This window comes from Mastigoproctus giganteus, chromosome 2 (assembly GCF_048544385.1).
Source record: "Mastigoproctus giganteus isolate SK-2022 chromosome 2, ASM4854438v1, whole genome shotgun sequence".
NCBI classification, from domain to species: Eukaryota; Metazoa; Arthropoda; class Arachnida; order Uropygi; family Thelyphonidae; genus Mastigoproctus; species Mastigoproctus giganteus.
This window is the reverse complement of record NC_143576.1, coordinates 212,851,574-212,873,547: the sequence shown is the minus strand read 5'-3', so window position 1 is coordinate 212,873,547 and position 21,974 is coordinate 212,851,574. Positions and strand designations below refer to the sequence as shown.

Sequence of the window (21,974 nt, the reverse complement as noted above, 5' to 3'; positions counted from 1 at the left end):
GACTAAGGATATAACCAGTGGTGTACTGTGAATATTTTAACAATGGGCTCGCAGTTTTTCCAACTTTCTACCGAGTAAATTTGATCAGTCATGAAAGTGACATCATCCGCAGCTTCTGCCAGAGGCGCTTCCCACGCTTCCACTACTAGTAGTGTGATTAGAGCACGTGACACATTTTTCATGACCAGTATGCAAGGAGGTGTTATACCCTCATGAGGCCCAAGGCAAAATGGAATTTGGGGGCCCCATATAAAGAAAAAACTAATAAATAACATTTTCAATTTCATTTTATTGTGACAACAAAAAAAAAAAAAAAAGACATAAGAAAAATATCTAATCCAGAAGAAATAAAATCAGAAATAAAATATACACTTAAACTGATATGTATTTTTATACTACTTTATATGGACTTTTCGTGCTTTTTGGGCTGAGAAATTGTATATCAGTTCATTATAATCAATCCTGTTTGTGATATCATTCTCAATACAAATTACTGCCAAATTACTTAATTTTTTTGTCCAAGTGAATTTCTAATATAATTCTTAACTCTTTTAAGCACAAAGAATGATCGTTCTGCTGATGCGTTCAAAACAGGAATCGACAAAAATATTTTTAAAATTATGTTCACATTAGGAAAATGTTGATGATAGTCCTTGAATTGCTTCATACATTAAAGAAGGTGAATATAAATTTTCATTTTTTTCAAAATGTATAAAATGCATTATTTCTTTAAAAACATTAGCGTCAATGTCATCTGAATAAGTATTTATTAAATTACAGTGGCGAACAAAAGAACTGCACAACTTGTGAATTTTGCAAATACTGTGTTTTGTGCTGCATTGTGGGTTTCAGAAATGTACGAAATGCATTTGTTAGATGGGATACATATCTCTGTGAATGAAATCCAATAAAGATTCCACCTGATATACCAAATTGCCATAAATATCTTCCCAAATGGTAAAATGCGTAATTAATGGAAATCATGCAAATGGCAATTGTGACAACCAAACATACACTTTATTGCACTTATGTGTACAAATTGAAATGACAAGTTAACGTAATAGTATTATGCACTGTAAATCAGTAAAATAAGTCCTCAATATTTTGTTGTTCCTCCTCGAACTGCAATTACAGCCTTGCAGTGATCTCACATAGAATTAATCAACTTCTGGATATACAGTTGCCCAATTCTGTGGTACCACACCCTTACAATGCTCTCCTGCAGCTGAATCTTACTTGTTGGCTTCTTCTAACCAATTTTAGACAATATTATGTACCAGCAAATTTCAATAGGGTTCAAATCTGCACTGTTGACGGGCCAGTCCAACACTGTAATGCCAGCATTTCTGAGGTATGACTGCACCTTAAGGGATAAAAACAGGGGAAAATATTGGTGTAAATATGTTTTAAACCTTGTGAGACAAGAAGACAAACTCATCATTAAATTTAAATAGCAAAAAACTTACCAATTTTGCTGTGTGGCAAAGTGCTGAATCCTGTTGAAAAATGCAGTTTTGGAAGTCTGTGGTGATCCTTAATAACGGATTTCAGGCTCCTCCAAGATAGCAGTGTAGGTTTCTGCATTCACCATTCCGTTAATAAACTTAATTCTTCCCACCCATTTGCTTGTTATGCATCTCCAGACCATCTGACAGGCAGGAAACTTTACAGTCTGTGTTATGCAATCAGGATGGTATGCCTCCGAATTTTGTCTTCTGACATATCGCTTCCCATTCGAGCCATGCAGGTTGAATTTTGTCTGCGCGGGTAGCAGAGTAATATTGTCACCGTCCACCCCCACATTGAGTGGAAAGTCTGGGGTTTGAATCCTGTGGATGATTCGAGGAACTTTAGGGGGCTTTTTTTCACTCCTTGGCTGAGTTATTTGGTCTCAGGCATACATAGCAAGGTTTTTTCTCCCAGACACTGGAATTTTTTCGTCCAGTAAACAGGCAAATTGACCAGAGAACACATGTAATTTACAGACAAAATAAATATATGGTTAGATGCAATCATTTACGAGGGACCCTAATATCATTTTTTTTTTTTTTTTTTTTTTTTCCAGGTTGAATTTCGATTCGTCAGAAAAGATGACAGTGTACCATTGCTCTTTTGTGCATGAAAGATGCATTTTAGCCCAAGCAAGTCACTTCTTCCTCATTTCTTGGATCGTTTCTTCTTCTTGGGCTGATAGGCATGCAGACCACATTCAGAAAGCCATCTTTGGATAGTTCGTGCACTTGTTTCAACACCATCACAAAGTCCAGTTTTAGATCAGGAGAACTAGCTGCCGATTACAAAGTTTCAAATATCGATCTTGGGAAGGCGTATTCATTCTCTTACGGCCTGATCCAGGTCTTCACTTCACATCACCAGTTTGACACTTTAATTTCAGCACCCGGGATACTGTTGACTGGTAGCAGCCTATTTTATCAGTGATTGCATGTGTAGAAAGCCCTTCCTGAGACAGAGCAACAGCTGCACTTTTTTTTTACTTAGTGTGAGCTGAACATATGGAGCCATGCTTACATTTCCACAAAACAGTATACTAATGAGCATGTATAACCTCCCAATGAGCATGTATACCCTTCCAAATTTTTTAAAGCCTGGTCTGTACTTGTTAACAGGAGAGATTGCTTCTACAGGGATGAGATACACTTAAATAGAAAGGGTGCAAGAATATTTGTTGATGCTATCGAGGCAGTGTTAGGTGGGTCGGAAAACTACTAGTTTTGGGGGATACAAGGACAAATAGACTGACAGTAGCCACTGGTACAGGTAAAAGTGATTCTTGCACTGCTTCTATTGGAATGAGCAGCAGCCTGGAAAACAAGATGCAGGATATTTCAGAGACTGCTGGGAGTCATTGCAGTACAAGTAAACACATGGGTTGAGTTAGGGTAGCTAAGAATAGAAATAGGTGCATGTATACTTGCATGTACACCAATGCTAGGAGTTTAGTAAATAAATTTGATGAATTTGAGGTATGGCTCAAAACATCAAAGGCAGATATTGTTGGGATATCAGAGACGTGGTGTCACATAGATTAAGGAATGCAGAACTGGAATTTGAGGAGTATAATTTGTACAGAAAGGATAGACAGGATAGGAAGGGAGGAGGGGTTATGCTATTAGTTAAGAAACATAAAATCCAAGGAAGTGAAGCCAGTCGCCATCGCTGGACAGTGCAGTGTCGAATCGGTTTGGTGTCACATAAGCATTGGGAGATCAAAATTGAGAGTAGGAGTGTGCTATAAACCTAATCATTCTGATGAGTATAATAAGAAACTGTACAGGAAAATAGAGTGGGCCAGTAAATCAGAGAGTCTTATAATGGGGGATTTTAATTTCACAGATATTGACTGGAATTTGTGGGTGGTCACTCACACACTAGCAAGGCTTTTGTGGATTTATTGGATGATTGTTTTCTACATAAGCATGTTCGGGAGGCAATTAGAGGGAGTAATACTCTTGATTTGATTATCAGTAGTGATTCTTCATGCATTAAGACTCTGCAGATAAAGGAACCACTAGGTGGCAGTGATCACAGTGTGCTGAAGTGTGCTGAAAGTGTGATGGTAGTTACCTCTTTACTCAAAGAGGTAACTACCATCAGGGGTAAAGAGAAAGGTTTTTGCTTTCGTAAAGGCGACTATGATGGTCTGAGACAGTATTTAAATTCTATACAGTGGGACCAACTGATGATGTTACCAACAGCAAATTCAAGATGGGAAGCATTCAAAGAACTTCTTGGAAGCTACTAACAAACTAGGCTTTACATACCAACTAAGAAATATTGTTCAAGGTTTAGGCCTAAATCGATGTCAGATGAACTAATGAGACATATGGCAGAGATGAAAAATGCATGGGATACATATAAATTAATGGATGACATGGAAGACTATGATAGATATATAAGCTCTTCTGTAACCAAGTCACAAAGGTGATTAGGTAGGCAAAGGCAGATTATGAGAAATCCTTGGCAAGGGATGCAAAGAAAAACAGAAAAGAGTTCTTTACCTATGTAAACTCTAGAACGAAAGGGATGATCTGTCCACTGGATATTGATGGTTCAACTGTTGAGGATCCTGCTCAGGTGGCTAACAAACTAAACGAGTATTTTGCATCTACATTCATACATTCAACTCTGGCAGTAAGCTAGAGAATCTTGTAATAACTGAGAGTACAGTGGAGGAGAAATTGTTGAAGATAAATACAAGAAAGGCACCTGGGGTGGATGGGATCTCTTCAGTTATATTAAAGGAGGCAGCAAAGGAAGCAAGCAAACCCTTAGCCATAATTATGAGAGCTTCTTTGGACTCAGGGGAGGTACCCATAGACTGGAGATGTGCAAATGTGACCCCAATTCACAAAGGCTGACACAAATAATTATAGACCTGTGAGTTGAACTTCTGTTCCAGGAAAATTAATGGAGGCACTGGTTAAAGAAGCACTGCAGGATCATCTAGACAAGACTTCAGTTATAGCTCGGACACAGCTTGGTTTCGTTAAGGGAAAGTCTTGCCTGACCAATTTGACTGGATACTATGATGCAGTCACAACAGAACTGGATGCAGGGAATAACTTTGATATTATATATTTGGATCTTAGACAGGCTTTTGATACTGTTGCACATGGAAGACTGCTGCACAAATTGAAGCAGTGTGGCATTGGAGGCAAATTGCAGCTATGGATAAAGGGATGGTTGAGGGGGAGAAGACAGAGAGTGGTAATTAATGGACACTGCTCATCGTAGACTAATGTTATTAGTGGAGTCCCTCAGGGTTCGTGTTGGGTCGATTATTGTTTTCGATATTTATAAATGATATTGATGATGGTATATGATCTGATAGAGGTGTATAAGGCTTTGAATGGTTTGAGCATGCTCAATGCCAATGGGATTCTTCATCTTGCTCAGAATAATCACCTCAGAGGGCATAAATTCAAATTGAGGAAGGACGGATGTCGGATAGATGTGCGGAAATTTGCCTTTGGCCAGCGGGTGGTTGGTTGGTTGGTGGAACCGACTTCCATCACTTGTTGTTGAAGTTGATAGCCTAAACAAATTTAAAGCTCAACTGGACAGGTATTTCAAACGAACGGAGGGGTGAAATGGGAGTGGTGTGTTTTTTTTTTTTTTTTTTTGGCTGATGCTGAATAAGCTTGCTTTCTTGCATCATATGCCTCTACTAATGCTAATGCTAATGCTAATATCAAGCTTAATGTCCAAATTTGCAGATGATACAAAGGTTGGCAGGGTTGTTATGGACACTATTGACGCTATGCTGCTGCAACAGGATCTGGAAAGGTTGAGCAGATGGGCTGAGAGGTGACAAATGAAGTTTAACATTGACAAATGTAAAATACTACATATGGGAAACAGTAACTCCAGAGCAACGTATCAACTCTGTGGTACTACACTGACAGTGGTAGAGAATGAAAAGGACCTGGGGTAATTGATCAGGCAGATATGAAGTTCTCTGAGCAGTGCAGATGGGCTGCAAGTGTAGCTCATGGTGTCTTGTCAATGATATACAGGAATTTTTCTTACAGGGATAAGGAGGTGATTATTCCCTTCTATAAGGCGATGGTCAGGCCACACCTTGAATGCGGTATACAGGTCTGGAGGCCTCATTTCAAGAAGAATGTAGAGCTGCTGGAACGAGTACAGAGAAGGGCAACAAGATTAGTGAATGGAACAAAGGGTTGCTCTTATGAATAAAGGCTTAAGTTTTGCAAATTACAGTATCTGGAGACTAGGCACCGGCGAGGTGATCTAATAGAGGTATATAAAGCCTTGAATGGTTTGAGCATGCTCAATGCCGATGGGATTCTTCCTTCCTCTTGCTCAGAATAATCACCTGAGAGGGCATAAATTCAGATTGAGGAAAGACCGATGTAGGATAGATGTGCAGAAATTTGCCTTTAGCCAGCGGGTAGTTGGTTGGTGGAAGAGTTCCATCCCTTGTTGTGGAAGTTGGTAGCCTAAATAAATTTAAGGATCAGCTGGACAGGTATTTCGAACGAATGTAGGGGTGAAATGGAAGTGGTGTTATTTTTGGCTGATGCTGCAAAGCTTGCTTTCTTGCATCATATGCCTCTACTAATGCTAACACTGTATTTATATAAACGGCTGATGCAATACCTTGCAATTACTGTCTGTTGCAACAGATGCGTTAGCTGAAACCTATATGTTTCACTACAAATGTTACTTTTTTTAAGGTGATGCACTATTTTTGTCCGCCACTCTATATAATGACAATGATTTTAAAAGATTTACAGTATGTTGTAAATTCAAATCTTTATTTTGAAGATTTTCAAATTTGTTCACAAAAATATTTTTTTCTTCCACTTTCAATTATTATCATAGCCTGTGAGAAGCTTTAGCTGCATTTCACTGCTAGTTCCAGATATGCAGTCACCTGCGTTCTACGTGGGAATACCTTTATGCATAAGGCTGTCAGGGGCGCTGGTTCCAAACAAGGAAGTAATTACTTTTTCAATTAACTCAAATATTTAAGTAACAATTAACAAGTAACAATTAAGTATTGAATTAACAAAATATAAAATTTCATCAAAATCAGTAAAACCATTTTTGAAGAAAATGTAATTTTCACATTAATCAAGTTCATTGATCTACAGGTAGAAAGCCAGTTTCCGATAAAAATTACTTTAAAATATTAAAAACGGCAATGAGTTTTTCAAATAGTGATTCTGGGGACCCCCTCTGATCAGGGGTCCTAGGCAGATGTCTTTTTTGCCTATGGATACCGCACCCCTGCCGGTATGGTATCTCGTGTCATGGGTAGACTGGAGGGGGGGGGAACAGATGCAGCTTATTACCCCTTAACCGTGCATATAAGTGAACTTGTAAAATGTTCCTAGGTATAGATAATAAAAAAAAAAAAAAAAAAAAAAAAAACCTGGTCGTCATGCCTCACCTTATGATGATAATTGGATAAGACAGTGTCTGGAGTTCTGACTTTTTAGAATTTTTGAATACTATGACATCAAAATCATGCTTCCTGAAATTACTACTGCAATAAGTATGATTGCAACAGTACAAATATTTGTCAACAATTGGGACTCACATCTTGTGAGTATGGGCTTGGCACACCCAGGGTCCTGAGCTGGTTATCATCATTCTTCTCTTTCTTGGTGATTCCCTTCTACTTCTGACTCTTGTTCTTCCCCCCCCCCCTCTCTCTCTCTCTCTCCCTCCCTCCCTCTGTCAGGGTAATTCAGAAATTTTTTTTTTGGCTGGTGCAGCATAAGCCTCAGGCTTCCCTGCACCATATGGCTAATAATAATAATTTCTTTTTTTGTCTCACATTTTCATTACATTCCACTGTTGGGTGCCCCTAACAGCTGTGTATTTCGCTTCAACTAGGAGATCAGTACCTCAATCAGTGCTGTTTTAGAAAGACATTTAGATATGTTGCAATCGCAAGTATACATCTCTTACTTTAGTTATCATAAATCCATTGTATCTTGTCATCCAGAAATTATGAAAAATCTGTGAATGATCAATAAAATATTTACAATAAAAAAGCTCTCTTATTTCATAATCAATATATACAAATCAAAATACCTAAAAGAAACGTGAAGGATGTTTCACAAAAACCATCTACTGCACGTGCTTGGCACATGTGCAACTCTTTTATTCGTCTTTTTTTTTTAACAACTGGGGAAATATAATGGATACATTTTTTTCATGATAAAATTTTAACATTGCAAATAAAAAATAACATGAAATATTTCCCATATCACAAATAACATAAAACTATCACAAAAACATTCCACAATATAAAAACAAATATTACATAAAAAACAAAACTTTCTAGAAAAAGTACACAAAAAAAAAAAAAAAAAAAATATATCACAGTTTACATGAAAAAAAATTATTTCACAAATATTCAAGAAAAATTTATACTAAAAATTGCCATATAGAATTTACTTTTTTATTAATATTTGTTGTCGAACTTCTGCTTTGTTCAATTGCTGAGCGATGATTAAAAAGGAATGATTTGACATAACGATCGGAATCAAACTGAAGCAATGGATTTCCATTTAGATATATTGTCATCATAAACTGCAACATGTTTAAATTGTCAAAATATTATTCATTATGCTGAAAGATCACTCAGATTCAGCACTGCTAATCAAAACTACGTAGCTCACCACTGGATATAACTAATTTAACATTGTGACCGTCATGGTATAGCATAGTTTGATAGTGTATATCTCGAACTTGACAGCAAATTATAAACTAAAACTACATAGCAGAATATGTCTTAATGCATTAGTTTAGTATAGTATTGCATAGTATAGAAGATTAATCAATTAAATTTATTAACCTTATTAATTTTCAATGTTAATTAATTTCATCATATTGAGGCGGAAATCATGCCCCAGACTAGGGCAGCAAAGCAACGTACACAAAGTAGTGGGAGTGTTGTGACTCGAAGGAGAATCGACAAGGGTGATTCTCCAATACATCACACCCTAAAAAAATATGCAACTTGTAAAATGTTTGCAGGTCTATCTGGAACAGGATATGATCTAACAAAGAAAGATGTCCTTGTGTGGGCTAGGTCCACAGAGAATCAAAAAATTAGGCGCCAACTCAGTGTTGTGATGGGCGTCTATGAGAGTTTAAAGAGTATGGTAGATGATCTCGAAGAAATTGAAATGGGGGGGGGGGTTAAACTCAATGCCAGAGTTTACTCTTGTGCATCAAGCAACCTTCAGTGCAGAATGCACTGGTCCCACAGGAGCTAGTAATTGTCAGTGACTCTATTATCAGGAAGACGGAAAATATATTATGCAAAAGGGATATGTGGAATAGGACTAGAGTAAGTCTACAAGGGGAAAAAGTTGATGAAGTTGTAGGGCAGACATCAACTTTTAATGGCACAAAGGGTGATATTTTTGTATGCTTTGGCACTAATGACATTAAGAGTAGGAGATCTGCAGACTTACTTAACAAGTACAGGTCAATGTTGAAAAAAAGTTGTGAGTTAGGATTAAATTTGAAAGTGTCTCAAATTCTGGCCAGACACGTTATGTGGGAGTATATGATGAGAGCATTGTTGATCAATTCGGCCCTGGACAGACTGTGCAAGGCTCAAGGAGTAGAATTTTTTTAAGCCTGCTCTGTGCTTATTAACAGGAGAGATTGTTTTTACAGGGATGGGATACACTTAAATAGAAGAAAGGGTGCAAGAATATTTGCTGATGCTATCGAGGCAGGGTTAGATGGGTCAGAAAACTGCTAGCCTGAGGGGGATTTACAGACTAATAGATTAACAGTAGCTGCAGGCAGAGGTGCAAGTGATAATTGCAATGCTTCTATTGTAATGAGCAGCAGCTTGGAAAGCAAGCTACTGGGGATTTCTAAGCGTGTAGTTGATGAATTTGAGATGCTGGTGAAGACATCAAAGACTGAAAAATGTTCTGATATCAGAGACATGGTGTCACACAGAGATAAGGAATGCAGAACTGGAATTTGGGGTGTACAACATGTACAGAAAGGATAGACAGCATAGAAGGGGAGGATGGGCAATACTGTTAGTTAAGGAACACAAAATCTAAGGAAGTGCATCCAGTTGACAGTGCAGTTTGTTATCTGGTTTTTATGAGCATTAGCAACTAAGGCCATACTGCTCCGGGGATATGCGGTGGTCATTCTCTGACCTTTCCGCATCCTCCGTATTTGGTGGGCACGGGTTCGAATTCCAGTCTAATCAAGAAGCGTGTGCTACGCACTGCTGTTCCTGCCCACCTGGCTACGGAGGCGCCAAAAGTTTGTCTAGTTCAGCCTTCAATTTATTTAAGCTACCAACTTCCAGAACAACAGTTGGAAGTTTGTTCCAGCAATCAACCACTTGGTTAAAGGTAAATTTCCGCTGTTGTTGTTTGATTTATTTTTTTAGGAGCATTAGCAACTAAGGCCATATTGCTCCGAGATATGCGGTGGTCATTCCCTGACCCTTCCGCTTCCTCCGTATTTGGTGGTGACGGGCTCGAACCCCGGTCTAATCAAGAAGCGTGTGCTACCCACTGCTCCTCCTTCCCACCTGGCCACGGAGGCGCCCAGACAGTGCAGTGCTGAGTCAATTTGGTATGACATAAGCACTGGGAAAACCAAGTTGAGAGTAGGAGTATGTTATAGGCCTAAGGACTCTGATGAGTACAATGAATAACTGTACAGACAACTAGAGTGGGCCAGAAAATCAGACTGTCTTATAATGGGGGATATTAACTTTCCAGATACAGACTGGAAATTGTAGGTTGGTCACTAACGCAATAGCAAGACTTTTGTGGATTTATTGGATGATTGTTTTCTACAGCAGCATTTTTGAGAGGCAACCAGATGGAGTAATACTATTGATCTGATTATCAGCAGTAATTCTTGCATTAAGAATCTGCAGATAAAGGAACCACTAGGTGGCACTGGTCAAAGTATACTGATGTGGGATTTACTTAAAGATGTAACTATCATCAGGGGTAAAGAGAAGGGTTTTACATTCATAAAGTATCAGAAATTTTTAAAAAATTCTATATGGGGTGACCAACTAATGATGTTACCAACAGCACATTCTAAATTGGAAGCATTCAAGGAATTAATCTTGGAAACTTTTAGGCTTTTCATACCAATTAAGAAATACTGTTCAAGGTTTAGGACTAAATGGAGGTCAGATAACCGAGTGAGACTTGTGCCAGAGAAGAAAAATGCATGGGATGCATATAAATTATCATGAGACACAGCCGTCTATGGTAGATATAAGCTAGTCTGTAATCAAGTCACAAAGGATGTTAGGCAAGCAAAGGCAGATTATGAGAAATCTTTGGAAAACAATCAAAGCAAAACAGTAAAGACTTCTTCACTTATGTAAACTCTAGAAGGGGATGAATCAGATTGTTCCACCTGACATTGACAGTTTGATTGTTGATGCAACTGCTCAGGTAGCTGACAAACTGAATGAGTATTTTCCATCCTACATTCACATGAGTTATTCAGGAAGGTGAATACCAGAAGTTTATCAAACTCTGGCACAGAGCTAAATGGTTTTGTAATACTGAGAGCAAAGTGGAGAAGAAACTGTTGAAATTGAACATAAGAAAAGCACCTGGAATGAATGGGATCTATCCAGTTATATTAAAGGAAGCAGCAAAGGAAGTAAGTGAACCCTTAGCCATAATTATGAAAGCTTCCTTGGGCTCAAAGGCGCCTCCGTAGCCAGGTGGGAAGGAGCAGCAGTGCGTAGCATACGCTTCTTGATTAGACCGGGGTTCGAGCCCGTCACCACCAAATACGGAGGATGCGGAAAGGTCAGGGAATGACCACTGCATATCCTGAAGCAATATGGCCTTAGTTGCTAATGCTCCTAAAAAAAAAAAAAAAAAAAACCAAACCTTGGGCTCAAGGGAGGTCCCCATGGACTGGAGATATGCAAACATTTCCTCAATTCACAAAGGGGGATCAAAAGGTGACACAGGTAATTACGAATTTGTTAGTCTAACTTCTGTTCCACAGAAATTAATGGAGACACTGGTTAAGGAAGCAATGCAGTATCATCTATACAAGATTTCAGTTATAGTTCAGATAGAGCATGACTTTGTTAAGGGGAAGTCTTGTCTGACTAATTTGATTGGATACTATGATGTGGTCATAAAGGAACTAGATGCAAAAAATAATTTTGATATCATATACTTGGATTTTAGGAAAGCTTTTGATGCTGTGGCACATTGAAGACTACTACTCTACAAGTTGGAGCACTATGGCATTAAGGGCAATTTGCTACAATGGATAAAAGGATGATTGAGTGAGAGAAGACAGAGAGACATGATACGAAGGTTGGCAGGGTAGTTAATGACTGTGATGATAGTATGCTACTGTAACAGGATCTGAAAAAGTTGAGTAGATGGACTGAGAGGTGGCAACTGAAGTTTAACATTGACAAATGTGTAAAGTACTGCATTTGAGTAGCAGTAACCCCAGAGTAACGTATCAAATGGGTGGTACTACACTCAGGGTAATGAACAATGAAAAGGACCTGGGGTAATTGTGCAGTCAGATATGAAGTTTTCTAATAGTGCAGAGAGGTTGCAAGAGTAGCTCATGGTGTCTTGTCAATGATATACAGGAATCTTTCTAGCAGGAATAAGGAGGTGATTTCCTCCTTTTTTAAGACAATGGTCAGGCCACACCTTGAGTACTGTATACAGGTCTGGAGGCCTCATTTTAGGAAAGATGTAGAGCTGCTGAAACGATTACTGAGAAGGGAAACAAGATTGGTGAGTGGAACAAAGGGTTGCTATTACCAAGAAAGGCTTAAGTTCTGCGCATTACAGCTTTTGGAGACTAGGAACCTGCGAGGTGAACTAATTAAAGTGTATAAAGCCTTGAATGGTTTGAGCAAACTCAATGCTGATGGGATTCTTCCTCTTGCTCTGATTACTCACCTGAGAAGGAATAAATTTAAAAATGGGGAAAGATAACTGTAGAATAGATGAGCGGAAATTTGCCTTTAGCCAGCAGGTGGTTGATAGTTGGAACAAAATTCCAACTGTTGAAGTGGAGGTCAACAAATGAAATAAGTTCAAGGCAGAACTAGTGATACATCTGCAGTGATGTTTCACTAGTGGATGGGAAGTGTGTGTTTTTTTTGTTTTTTTTTTTTGCTAATGCGTTATAAGCTTGCTTTCTTCCATCATATGCCACTTCAATAAAGCCATAAATGCCACATATAACAAATTTTTTGTCCAGTGGCCGAAAGTACTTGGAAGGAGAATTTGGAGAATCTCCAAGAATTATATTTAAAATTTTGAATTATTAATGTGCACATGACTGTTTAATTAATGATTCAGTTTTGAGCTGTAAAAGCTGGAACAATTTCTGCAGTAATAAGTTTCAGTATTATTGAAGAAATTATCACTGCAATGGTTAAATGTTCATTTTATTATTAATGATGGCCTGGATAAATCTGGTATCGGCAAATATAACTTTAGGAGATATGACAATATCTTTATTGATCTATAATTGTACCTACCTTAAACCTAAAAGCCATAAGCTTCAATACAAACTCTAAGGCAAAGACTGCAGTAAAGATCATATTAAGAACATCCAAAGCTTCTGTATATGGTTTTGGTTGACCATAGTACTATAAATAATAAGATATCTTTATTCAGGTATTTCTCACGAAAAATACATAAATCAGTAAACTATATAGATAAATATTATATACAGTTGTACACAGCATATATACTATATATATAGTAAAATATATATAAAACCAAATAAAATTTCTATCCTTTAACTTCATTCAATTTCAGAGTAAGATCCTTCTGCTCACACTGAAGACCAAGAGACACATATCTAAGATCTCTCTGTGATTGACATATAGTGCAATTTAGCTTTGTGTATGTGCATGCACATGTGTGTACATGCGTGTGTGTACGTGTGTGCACATACATATTGCTTGCTTTATGCTTATATGATGCACATCAAAGATAATAATTAAGATATGGTGGGAGCAGCACCTCAACATCCAAAGGGAATTACCACAGATACACTGCCCACACATCTCCTCTGGAGCCTTACAGTTAACAACAGACTGAAAAATATAGAAGAGTAAGCTAGAAGAAAACCTGGAAGACAAAGGTGGAGATGGATAGATGAAATTCATGAGTTTTTGGGTAGTAAATGGATGGCCAGTGCTCAAAACAGAAGGAACTGGAAAGTTGCTGGAGAGGCCTTCATCCTACAGTGGATTTAAAATGGCTGATGATGATGATGACTTCCATTTTCAGTTGTCCTGGAATGACAAGAGGGGATATCAATTGTTGACATCAATGTATACAGGAAGCCCAGGTGAGGATGACAGTTTACAAATTGCTCCCCCCCCCCACTTGTCTTGAAACACGAACAGAAATTGTGTCTTGGAATATGAACAGGACTAACCACCTAGCTAATTTTGAACATTTTGCTGTTGCAGAACATTATTAGATAGAGCAATATGTAAATCTTAATCCAGTTACCATATTCAGATCTTAGACTGCACAAATAATTATTTGAATTTGCTTGAATTTGCCTGACACCCATAAATGCTCCATTTATGGGTGTCAGGTCAAAATGTGAATCACAGTAGGGTACCCGATACACCACATTCAGGAGGAAGCTACCCTCCATAACAATGACCAGTAGTGACCTGTTTATGCAATAGCTAATGTAAACCATTTCTGTCCCTCAAGAGCCTGACTAACATGAATTCAGAATACGTAGGTAACATATATATATAAGCAGTGCCATTATCACTCCACTGCAAGGTTGAAGCATCCGTAACAATTCATGTTGAGGGAAATGGGCCTAATCTGCCACGCTGGTCCAGTGCATGTTGGCATATCAATGGTATTTAGCAGTCAGGGGGCTCGAACCCCCAGTCAACACTCAAAGAGCATGTGCTATTGCTCGGTTACGGAGGCCTATATGTAGTATGAATGAATATATCATTACTTCATAGAGCATGTTCTCACCACCGTTTCTCAATTCTGAATAAATCATGAATTGTTTGATTTTTTTTTGATTTTTTTGATTTGGTAGTTGTTGGCGCATCGGCTTCTGTGGCCATATTGCACCTCCCAAGGTTTTTGGAGTACTTTGATCCAAGCCCGAGGCGGGAATCGAACCCGCGACCTTATGGGTTGCCGGGCAGGTACTTTACCCACTCAGCTAGCCCGGTCGGCCATGAATTGTCAAACCAATAGAACAAACTTAACTGGAAAAGATCTAAACCTCCCAAACAGTTCCTCATTCATTTCATAAATATATGTGGTCTGAGTTCCAATCTCAATTATGTCCATTTCCACTTACAGTATGTCAAACCCCACATACTTTTTCTGACAGAATCCTTGTTATTAGTTGATTCAACTCATCTCAGTGAATTATCCACTGTATGACTCCTTTCACTTAAAAGGTAGTAGTACTTGTGCATATGTCTGTTCTGATATTCCCTGTCAAAGACTTAGTAATTTGAATCTCCTCTTTTCGATCTTATCTGGCTTAAAATCTCTCTACCACAATCTGACATATTCATCTGTTGCCCCTTCTCCCAATTCCACTAATAATTGGAACTCTTTTGACTACCCCTCTCTCTCTCTCTCTCTCTCTCTCTACCTTAAAATCTCCTCCTTCATGTAAACCTTGGCTTTCCAATAAATGTGCTAAGGCTGTTCAAGAGAAGAATGTTGCATATCATAATAGGTTGTTTCCAAATGTCCAGGTTCATTTTTCCAACAACAAAGTTCACAACAATTGTAAAGCAGTTATTAATGCTATTAATCAGTCCAAACTATATTTCAAACAGTCTGAGTAGAAAACTTGCTTCTTGTCCAAATGATAGCCGAGCATTCTGGTCTCTTGCCAAAGTTATTGGCTGTCACTTCTGCCCATCTCTGTCAAAACCAGATGGTTCTATTGCAACTTCAGCCAAAGATAAAGCCAACATGCTAGCATCTTACTTTTCTTCTAGCTCATGTATTGATGATCTTGGTAAACCACCACCTACCATTCCTAGTACCTCCTACCATACACTCCATTCAATGTCTCCAGTGGTCTTCAGTCAAAAGGATGTCAGCAAGATTATGAAGAATCTTGATGCCAAGAAAGCTCCAGGTCCTGATGGTATTTCTCTATTTGTTCTCAAAACCTATGCTCCTGAACTTACTCATGTTCTGTCTACTTCTTTCACTTTCTTATTCCAAAGGCATTTTCCTTCTACTTGGAAATTTGCTCATATCCAGCCAGTTCCTAAAAAGGGTGACAAATCCCTCCATCCAATTATCGTCCCATTGCACTTATTTCTACTCTTTCTAAAGTATTGGAGAAATCAATTAACTGCCAACTAAAACTATCTATAAACCTTAAATGTGATGAATGATCACCAGTATGGATTTGTCAATGTCAATCTACTGATGGTATTCTAGCTTATGTTACCTATATATGGACAAATTCAATAAAAAAGATTGGTGAAACTCTAGCAGTTGCGCTTGACATTTACAGGCTTTTGATAGTGTTTGGCATACAGGTCTTCTAAATAATCTTCCATCTCATGGTTTGGTAACTGTATTTTTTAATTGGGTATCCAGTTTTCTCTCTGCCCAATCACTACAGGTGATAGTAGATGGCTCTCTGTCTTCTAATTTCTCCACTAATGTTAGTGTTCCTCAAGGTTTAGTTCTTTCTCCCACTTGTATATTAATGACCATCTTCCATTGATCTGAAATCCTATCCATAGTTTTGCTGATGATAGCACACTGCATTCTATCTTCTAGTTTGAGAAACCTTGTCCCGCATAAACAGCTTCAACTTCTCGAACATCCACTATCAATTCCTTAAATGCTAATCATCAGGTAATTTCCAGTGGAGGAAAGATAACTTCAGTCCTTCAAAGATGATTTCAATCCTTCTAAAACTGGTGCTTCCGTAGCCAGGTTGACAGAAGCAGCAGTGTGTAGCACACGCTTCTTGATTAGACCGGGAATCGAGCCCAAGCCCACCAAATACGGAGGATGAGGAAAGGTCAGGGAATGACCACCGCATATCCCCGGAGAAATATGGCCTTAGTTGCTAATGCTCCTAAAAACAAAATAACAAACAAACCTTCTAAAACTCAGTCCTTATATCTTGCAAAAAGGATTCTTCTGTTCCAATGCTTATCTTCAATGACAATTCAATTTCTAGGCAAGATCATATATCTCTACTGGGGATTACCCTGACATGTAGTCTCTCTTAGCATAAGCACATAACAAATATTTCTTCCTGTAGATTTAAAACCTGGGTTTTCTCTTTTGCTCTCTGCGTTACTCTTCTTCCAAATAGCTGTTTACTCTATACCAATCACAAATCCACCCTACCATAGAATAGTGTCCCCAGAACCTCTCAGGCTTCTAGATTCCAAAGAGGGCAATTAGTGACACATCTCTAACAGGGTCTCATAGACATCCTGTTTCAAATGCATGCCTTTTCTATAGTTACTTCCACAGACACTGTTCTTCTGAATTGGCTTCTAAAATGTCTGCTCTTTCTTCCAAAGCAGTCCAAACACGTGCAGCAACCAGTCAATATCCTTTTACTGCCCAACTTCAAACTCACAGTACCAACTTTTCTTCTTCCTCATTTATTCATTCAACTTCTGTTCTCTAGAACGATCTTTCTGCATAAGTATTTCCTGAAAATTACAATCTATAGAAGTTCAAGTCTAATGTCAACATATATCTTCTTTCATCTTCTTAACCGTCAACCCATGCACGAACTTATTACTATAAGTTCTAATACCTCTTGTGTTTGGGGTTTTCATAAAAATAAAATAAAAAATTAAGGTTTTTTTTTTTTTTTGTTCCCTGTTACATGCTTGTGTGATAATGTTACCTTGGTATCAAAAGATTGTTTGCCATACTACTATTCCTACATCTGATAAAGGGACACATCACTTCAAAATCTTCTCATGTTTGGTATATTATTTTACTGCATTTACTTTATATCTCTCATATATTCTCTCAGTAACCCAAAAGAAATGTACCAACTGTGTGGTACTACACTCAAGGTGGTGGAGAATGAAAAAGACCTGGGGGTAATTGTGCAGTCAGATATAAAGTTCTCTAACCAGTGCAAACAGGCTGCCGGAGCAGGTCATGGAATTTTGTCAATGATATATAGGAATTTTTCTAGCAGAGACAAGGAGGTGATTATCCCTTTGTATAAGGCAATGGTCAGGCCATGCCTTGAGTACTGCATACAGGTCTGGAGGCCTCATTTTAGGAAGGAAGGAAGGATTTAGAGTTGCTAGAACGAGTACAGAGAAGGGCAACAAGATTAGTGAAAGGAACAAAGGTTTGCTCTTACCAAGAAAGGCTTAAGTTTGGCAAGTTGCAGCATCTGGAGACTAGGTACTGTGAGGTGATCTGATTGAGGTGTATAAGGCCTTGAATTATTTGAGCAGGCTCAATGCTGATGGGATACTTCCGCTTGCTCAGATTAAGAACCTGAGGAGGCATAGATTCAAATTTAGGAAAGACAATTGTAGAATAGATGTGCAGGAATTTGCCTTTAGCCAGCAAGTAGTTGATTGCCGGAATAGACTTCCATCTGTTGTTGTGGAAGTTGACAGCTTAAATAAATTTAAGGCTGAACTAGACAAACATTTGGAGCCACCGGATGGGTGAAATGGGAAGTTTTTTTTTTTTTTTTTTTTTTTTGGCTGATGCTACATAAGCTTGCTTCTAGCATCATATGCTTCAACTAATGCTAATATTATTGCTTTTAGTCTATTATTCTTTATATTTTATTGATTTTATACTTTTAATTTTGCAATTTTAATTTTTACAGTTTTATTTCTATAGTTTAGCAGTGGCAACAAGATTTGTTATGATGTGCAAAGCCTTTTTCCCATATGATGTATAGTTTCAACAAAAGTAGCTGTTATGATGATTAGGAACAACAATAAGAGACATGCATCGAGGTGTTTGATTATAAGCAAAATATTCAATCATATCACAGCACAAACGTTATTAGTTTTTAGGGCGACAGGAAATTTTTTCAAACTGGATGATGACTTTTACTGTTGTATTGGCAATGTTACTTTGCCACAAAACAGAACACTGCTTAATCTTCCTGCAGCAGCTGAAGGACTGTGCACTTGTAAACTTTTGAAATTTTCAGGAAAGGTTTAGGTCTTAACATTGCCAAATTAATGAGATGTTACAATATAGATGGGGCAGATATAATTAAAGTGTGTCACTCATGCCACCTGTAGGCAGTAAACCATGAATTACATAGATATGAATTTTCGAATAGTATTAATGGTGGCAAGCAATGCAAGGAAGTAAGATTATATAGCATCAACCAGAGAAAAAGGGAAAAAACCACAATGTCTATCCATATCCTCTAATAATTTGCATATGTAGCCCTTCCTTGAATTCACTCTCAAATTATCCACTTCCACAATATCAGATGGCAGTTTCTTCCAACAACCAATTATCCTCTGGCCGAAAAGTAAATTTTCATGCATATCCTGCAACCATCCTTTGTAAAATTACATTTATGACCTCTTATGTATCTGAGCAAGTGTTAGAATGCTATTAGCATTTATTTTATTCGATCTATTTAAGGCCTTAAAAATCTTAACCCGACTGTAGTATCACACTGCCCAACAGGACCTGCAGGAAAACATTTAATCCCTGTGATTCACAGGTTGCGGATGCTTTCACAAACATAGCCCCAGGTTCCTTATTTACTTTTAGCCTCAAATTCACTTCCACTTTCTTTTCAGTTATCACAAAATCATAACAAAATTTCCTGGTTATAAGTTGGTGTGCTTCTTGTATATTCAGCCTTAAACAGTTCTTAATATGTGAATTTAGATGCAAAATATTTTTTTATGTATAAATGTGAATATACACCAATGAGCCAAAACATTATGACCAGTGAGTCGTTATGCAAATTGAAGCAACAGCGGGTGAACTACGGCACGTGTGCAGGTTGGCACATGGTATAAAAAACACCTGATACTGAGCTCCTTTAATCAGTGTTACTCTTGTTCTTCAGATAGGAAAGGCAGCGAACTTAAGCTAGTTTCACAAAGGCCAAATTGTAATGGCCAGACGACTGGGTCAGAGCATATCTGAAATGGCACGGCTAGTGGGATGCTCACGGTTAGCCATGGTTAGTACCTACCAAAAGTGGTCTGAGGAGGGGGAACCCACGAACCACCGGCAAGGTGTTGAACAACCACGGTTCATCGATGCTCGAGGTGAGTGAAGGCTCTCCCAGATGGTACATGGCAACGGAAGGGCGACTGTGGCACAACTCGTCAGTAATTGGAATGCTGGTGATGGAAGTAATGTGTCACAATGCACAGTATATCAACTCCTGCTGAAAATGGGGCTGCGTAGCTGCAGTCCGCTCCAAGTGGCTATGCTAACCATGGTTCACTGGTGACAGCACCTACAATGGGCATGCGAGTGACTGGAAGAAGGTAGTCTGGTCTGATGAATCATGTTTCCTGTTGCACCATGTGGCCAGGTACGTGTACATCGTTTACCTGGAGAAGTGATGGAGCCTGGATGCACCACAGGATGAAAACAAGCTGGTGGCAGCAGTGCCAAATGCTTTAGGTGATGTTCTGCTGGGATACCCTGGGTCCAGTTATCCATGTGCCGGGCACTCTGACATCTACCACCTACCTAAACATCATTGCTGACTGGATACACCCTTTCATAGCAATGGTCTTCCCGTCTGGTTGTGCCGTCTTTCAGCAGGATAATGCACCGCGCCATGCCACACCACCCAGATTGTTCGAGACTGGTTCGTGGAATATGAGGAAGACTTCCAGTTATTGCCATGGCCTCAAATTCCCCAGACATCAATCCCATCAAGCATCTGTGGTTTGTAGGAACAGCAACTCCGATCTGTGCCGTCTCAACCACAGACCTTACAGGAGTTAAAGGATCTGCTGGTTACGTGTTGGTACCAGATACCACAAGACACATTTAGAAATCTTGTAGCATTCATGCCTTGCCAGGTACGAGCTGTTTCGGCTGCAGGTGGAGGACCAACATCATATTACGTAAGTGGTCATAACGTTTTGACAATTTGTTGTATGACAGTTCGGTGTATGAAACAATTTGGTGAATGACATTTTACTGTAGTGATGATTTGGTGAAAGGCAATTGGTGCCTATGGCAATTTGGCAAGTACAACAATTTAGTATATGCACAACAAATTGGTATATCAACACAGAGATCAGAAATTAACAAAAGTAAATAGTAAAAGGTTTAGGAAACAAGACAATTTTGGCAATTTACAAAGGAGGAATGCAGTAATTTAGATAAAAAAAAATTATATACTTTTTGTCCATTTATTTTGTACAAAAGGATTCATGCTGATTTTTTTATATGCAGTTTGGAAAGTGAGTTGTTGTTGTTGTTGTTGTTTGGATTTTAGGAGCATTAGCAACTAAGGCCATATTGCTCCGGGATATGCGGTGGTCATTCCTTGACCTTCCCGCATCCCCCCGTATTTGGTGGTGACGGGCTCGAACCCCGGTCTAATCAAGAAGCGTGTGCTGGAAAGTGAGTACATGCCTATTTCAGCATAACTCCATCCATAGTGTAATACCTTTAGTTGAGATAAGTTTATTTATTTTTTTAACATATCTACTCAGTTGAATCCTATGCTTTTCCAGGAGGATGAATTGGGTGAGGTTTGGGAAACTAGAAGAAAATTGTGGGTGCAGAAACCCAGTGAAAGAACCAGAAATAAAAATTATTCACTGTGAAAGTTTAAAAGTCATATGCTGTTCTAGTAATATGGGCTGGTTGAGGGTTGCAAATAAAAAAGAAACTCATTTACACAATCTCCAAGGAAGCTTACCTGGCTACCCTTAATCCATCAATGGTACTAGCTTACTAAAAACTTCTTTCAATAAAAACTATAGTGTGGATTGCAAATTGAACATAAAAAGATGCACATTACTAGGCTGGCATCCATTAATGATCTCTATTTTTGGTATCTGGAACAACTCCACACAATGTGTATTTCCTAAAAAAATGCAACTTACAGAAGTGGAAGAAAAGTGTAGTAGTAGTAGTAGTAGTAGTGGCACATGATGCAAGAAAGCAAGTGTAGGAGCTTATGCAGCATCAGCCAAAAAAAAAAAAAAAAAAAAAAAAAAAATCACACCATTCCCTCCAAATGCCTGTCCAGTTCCTCCTTAAATTTATTTAACCTATCAACTTCTACAACGACAGGTGGAAGTTTGTTCCAGCAATTAACCACCCGCTGGCTAAAGGCAAATTTCCGCACATCTATTCTACATCTGTACTTTCTTAATTTGAACTTATGTCCCCGTAGGTTGGTAATCTGAACAAGTGGAAGGATCCCATCAGAATTCAACGTGCTCAACCCATTCAAGG

The 21,974-nt window shown here is 38.5% G+C and overlaps 1 protein-coding gene across 1 annotated transcript in view; it reads right to left on the bottom strand.

Annotated features, from left to right (window-relative positions):
• Positions 1-21,974, bottom strand: part of LOC150090042 (muscle calcium channel subunit alpha-1-like) — a 1,145,904-nt gene that overhangs the window by 270,052 nt on the left and 853,878 nt on the right. The window contains exon 30 of the mRNA XM_090389719.1: positions 13,055-13,165. Coding sequence (XP_090245845.1) covers positions 13,055-13,165 — 111 coding nt within the window. The remainder of the gene's footprint in view (positions 1-13,054; positions 13,166-21,974) is intronic.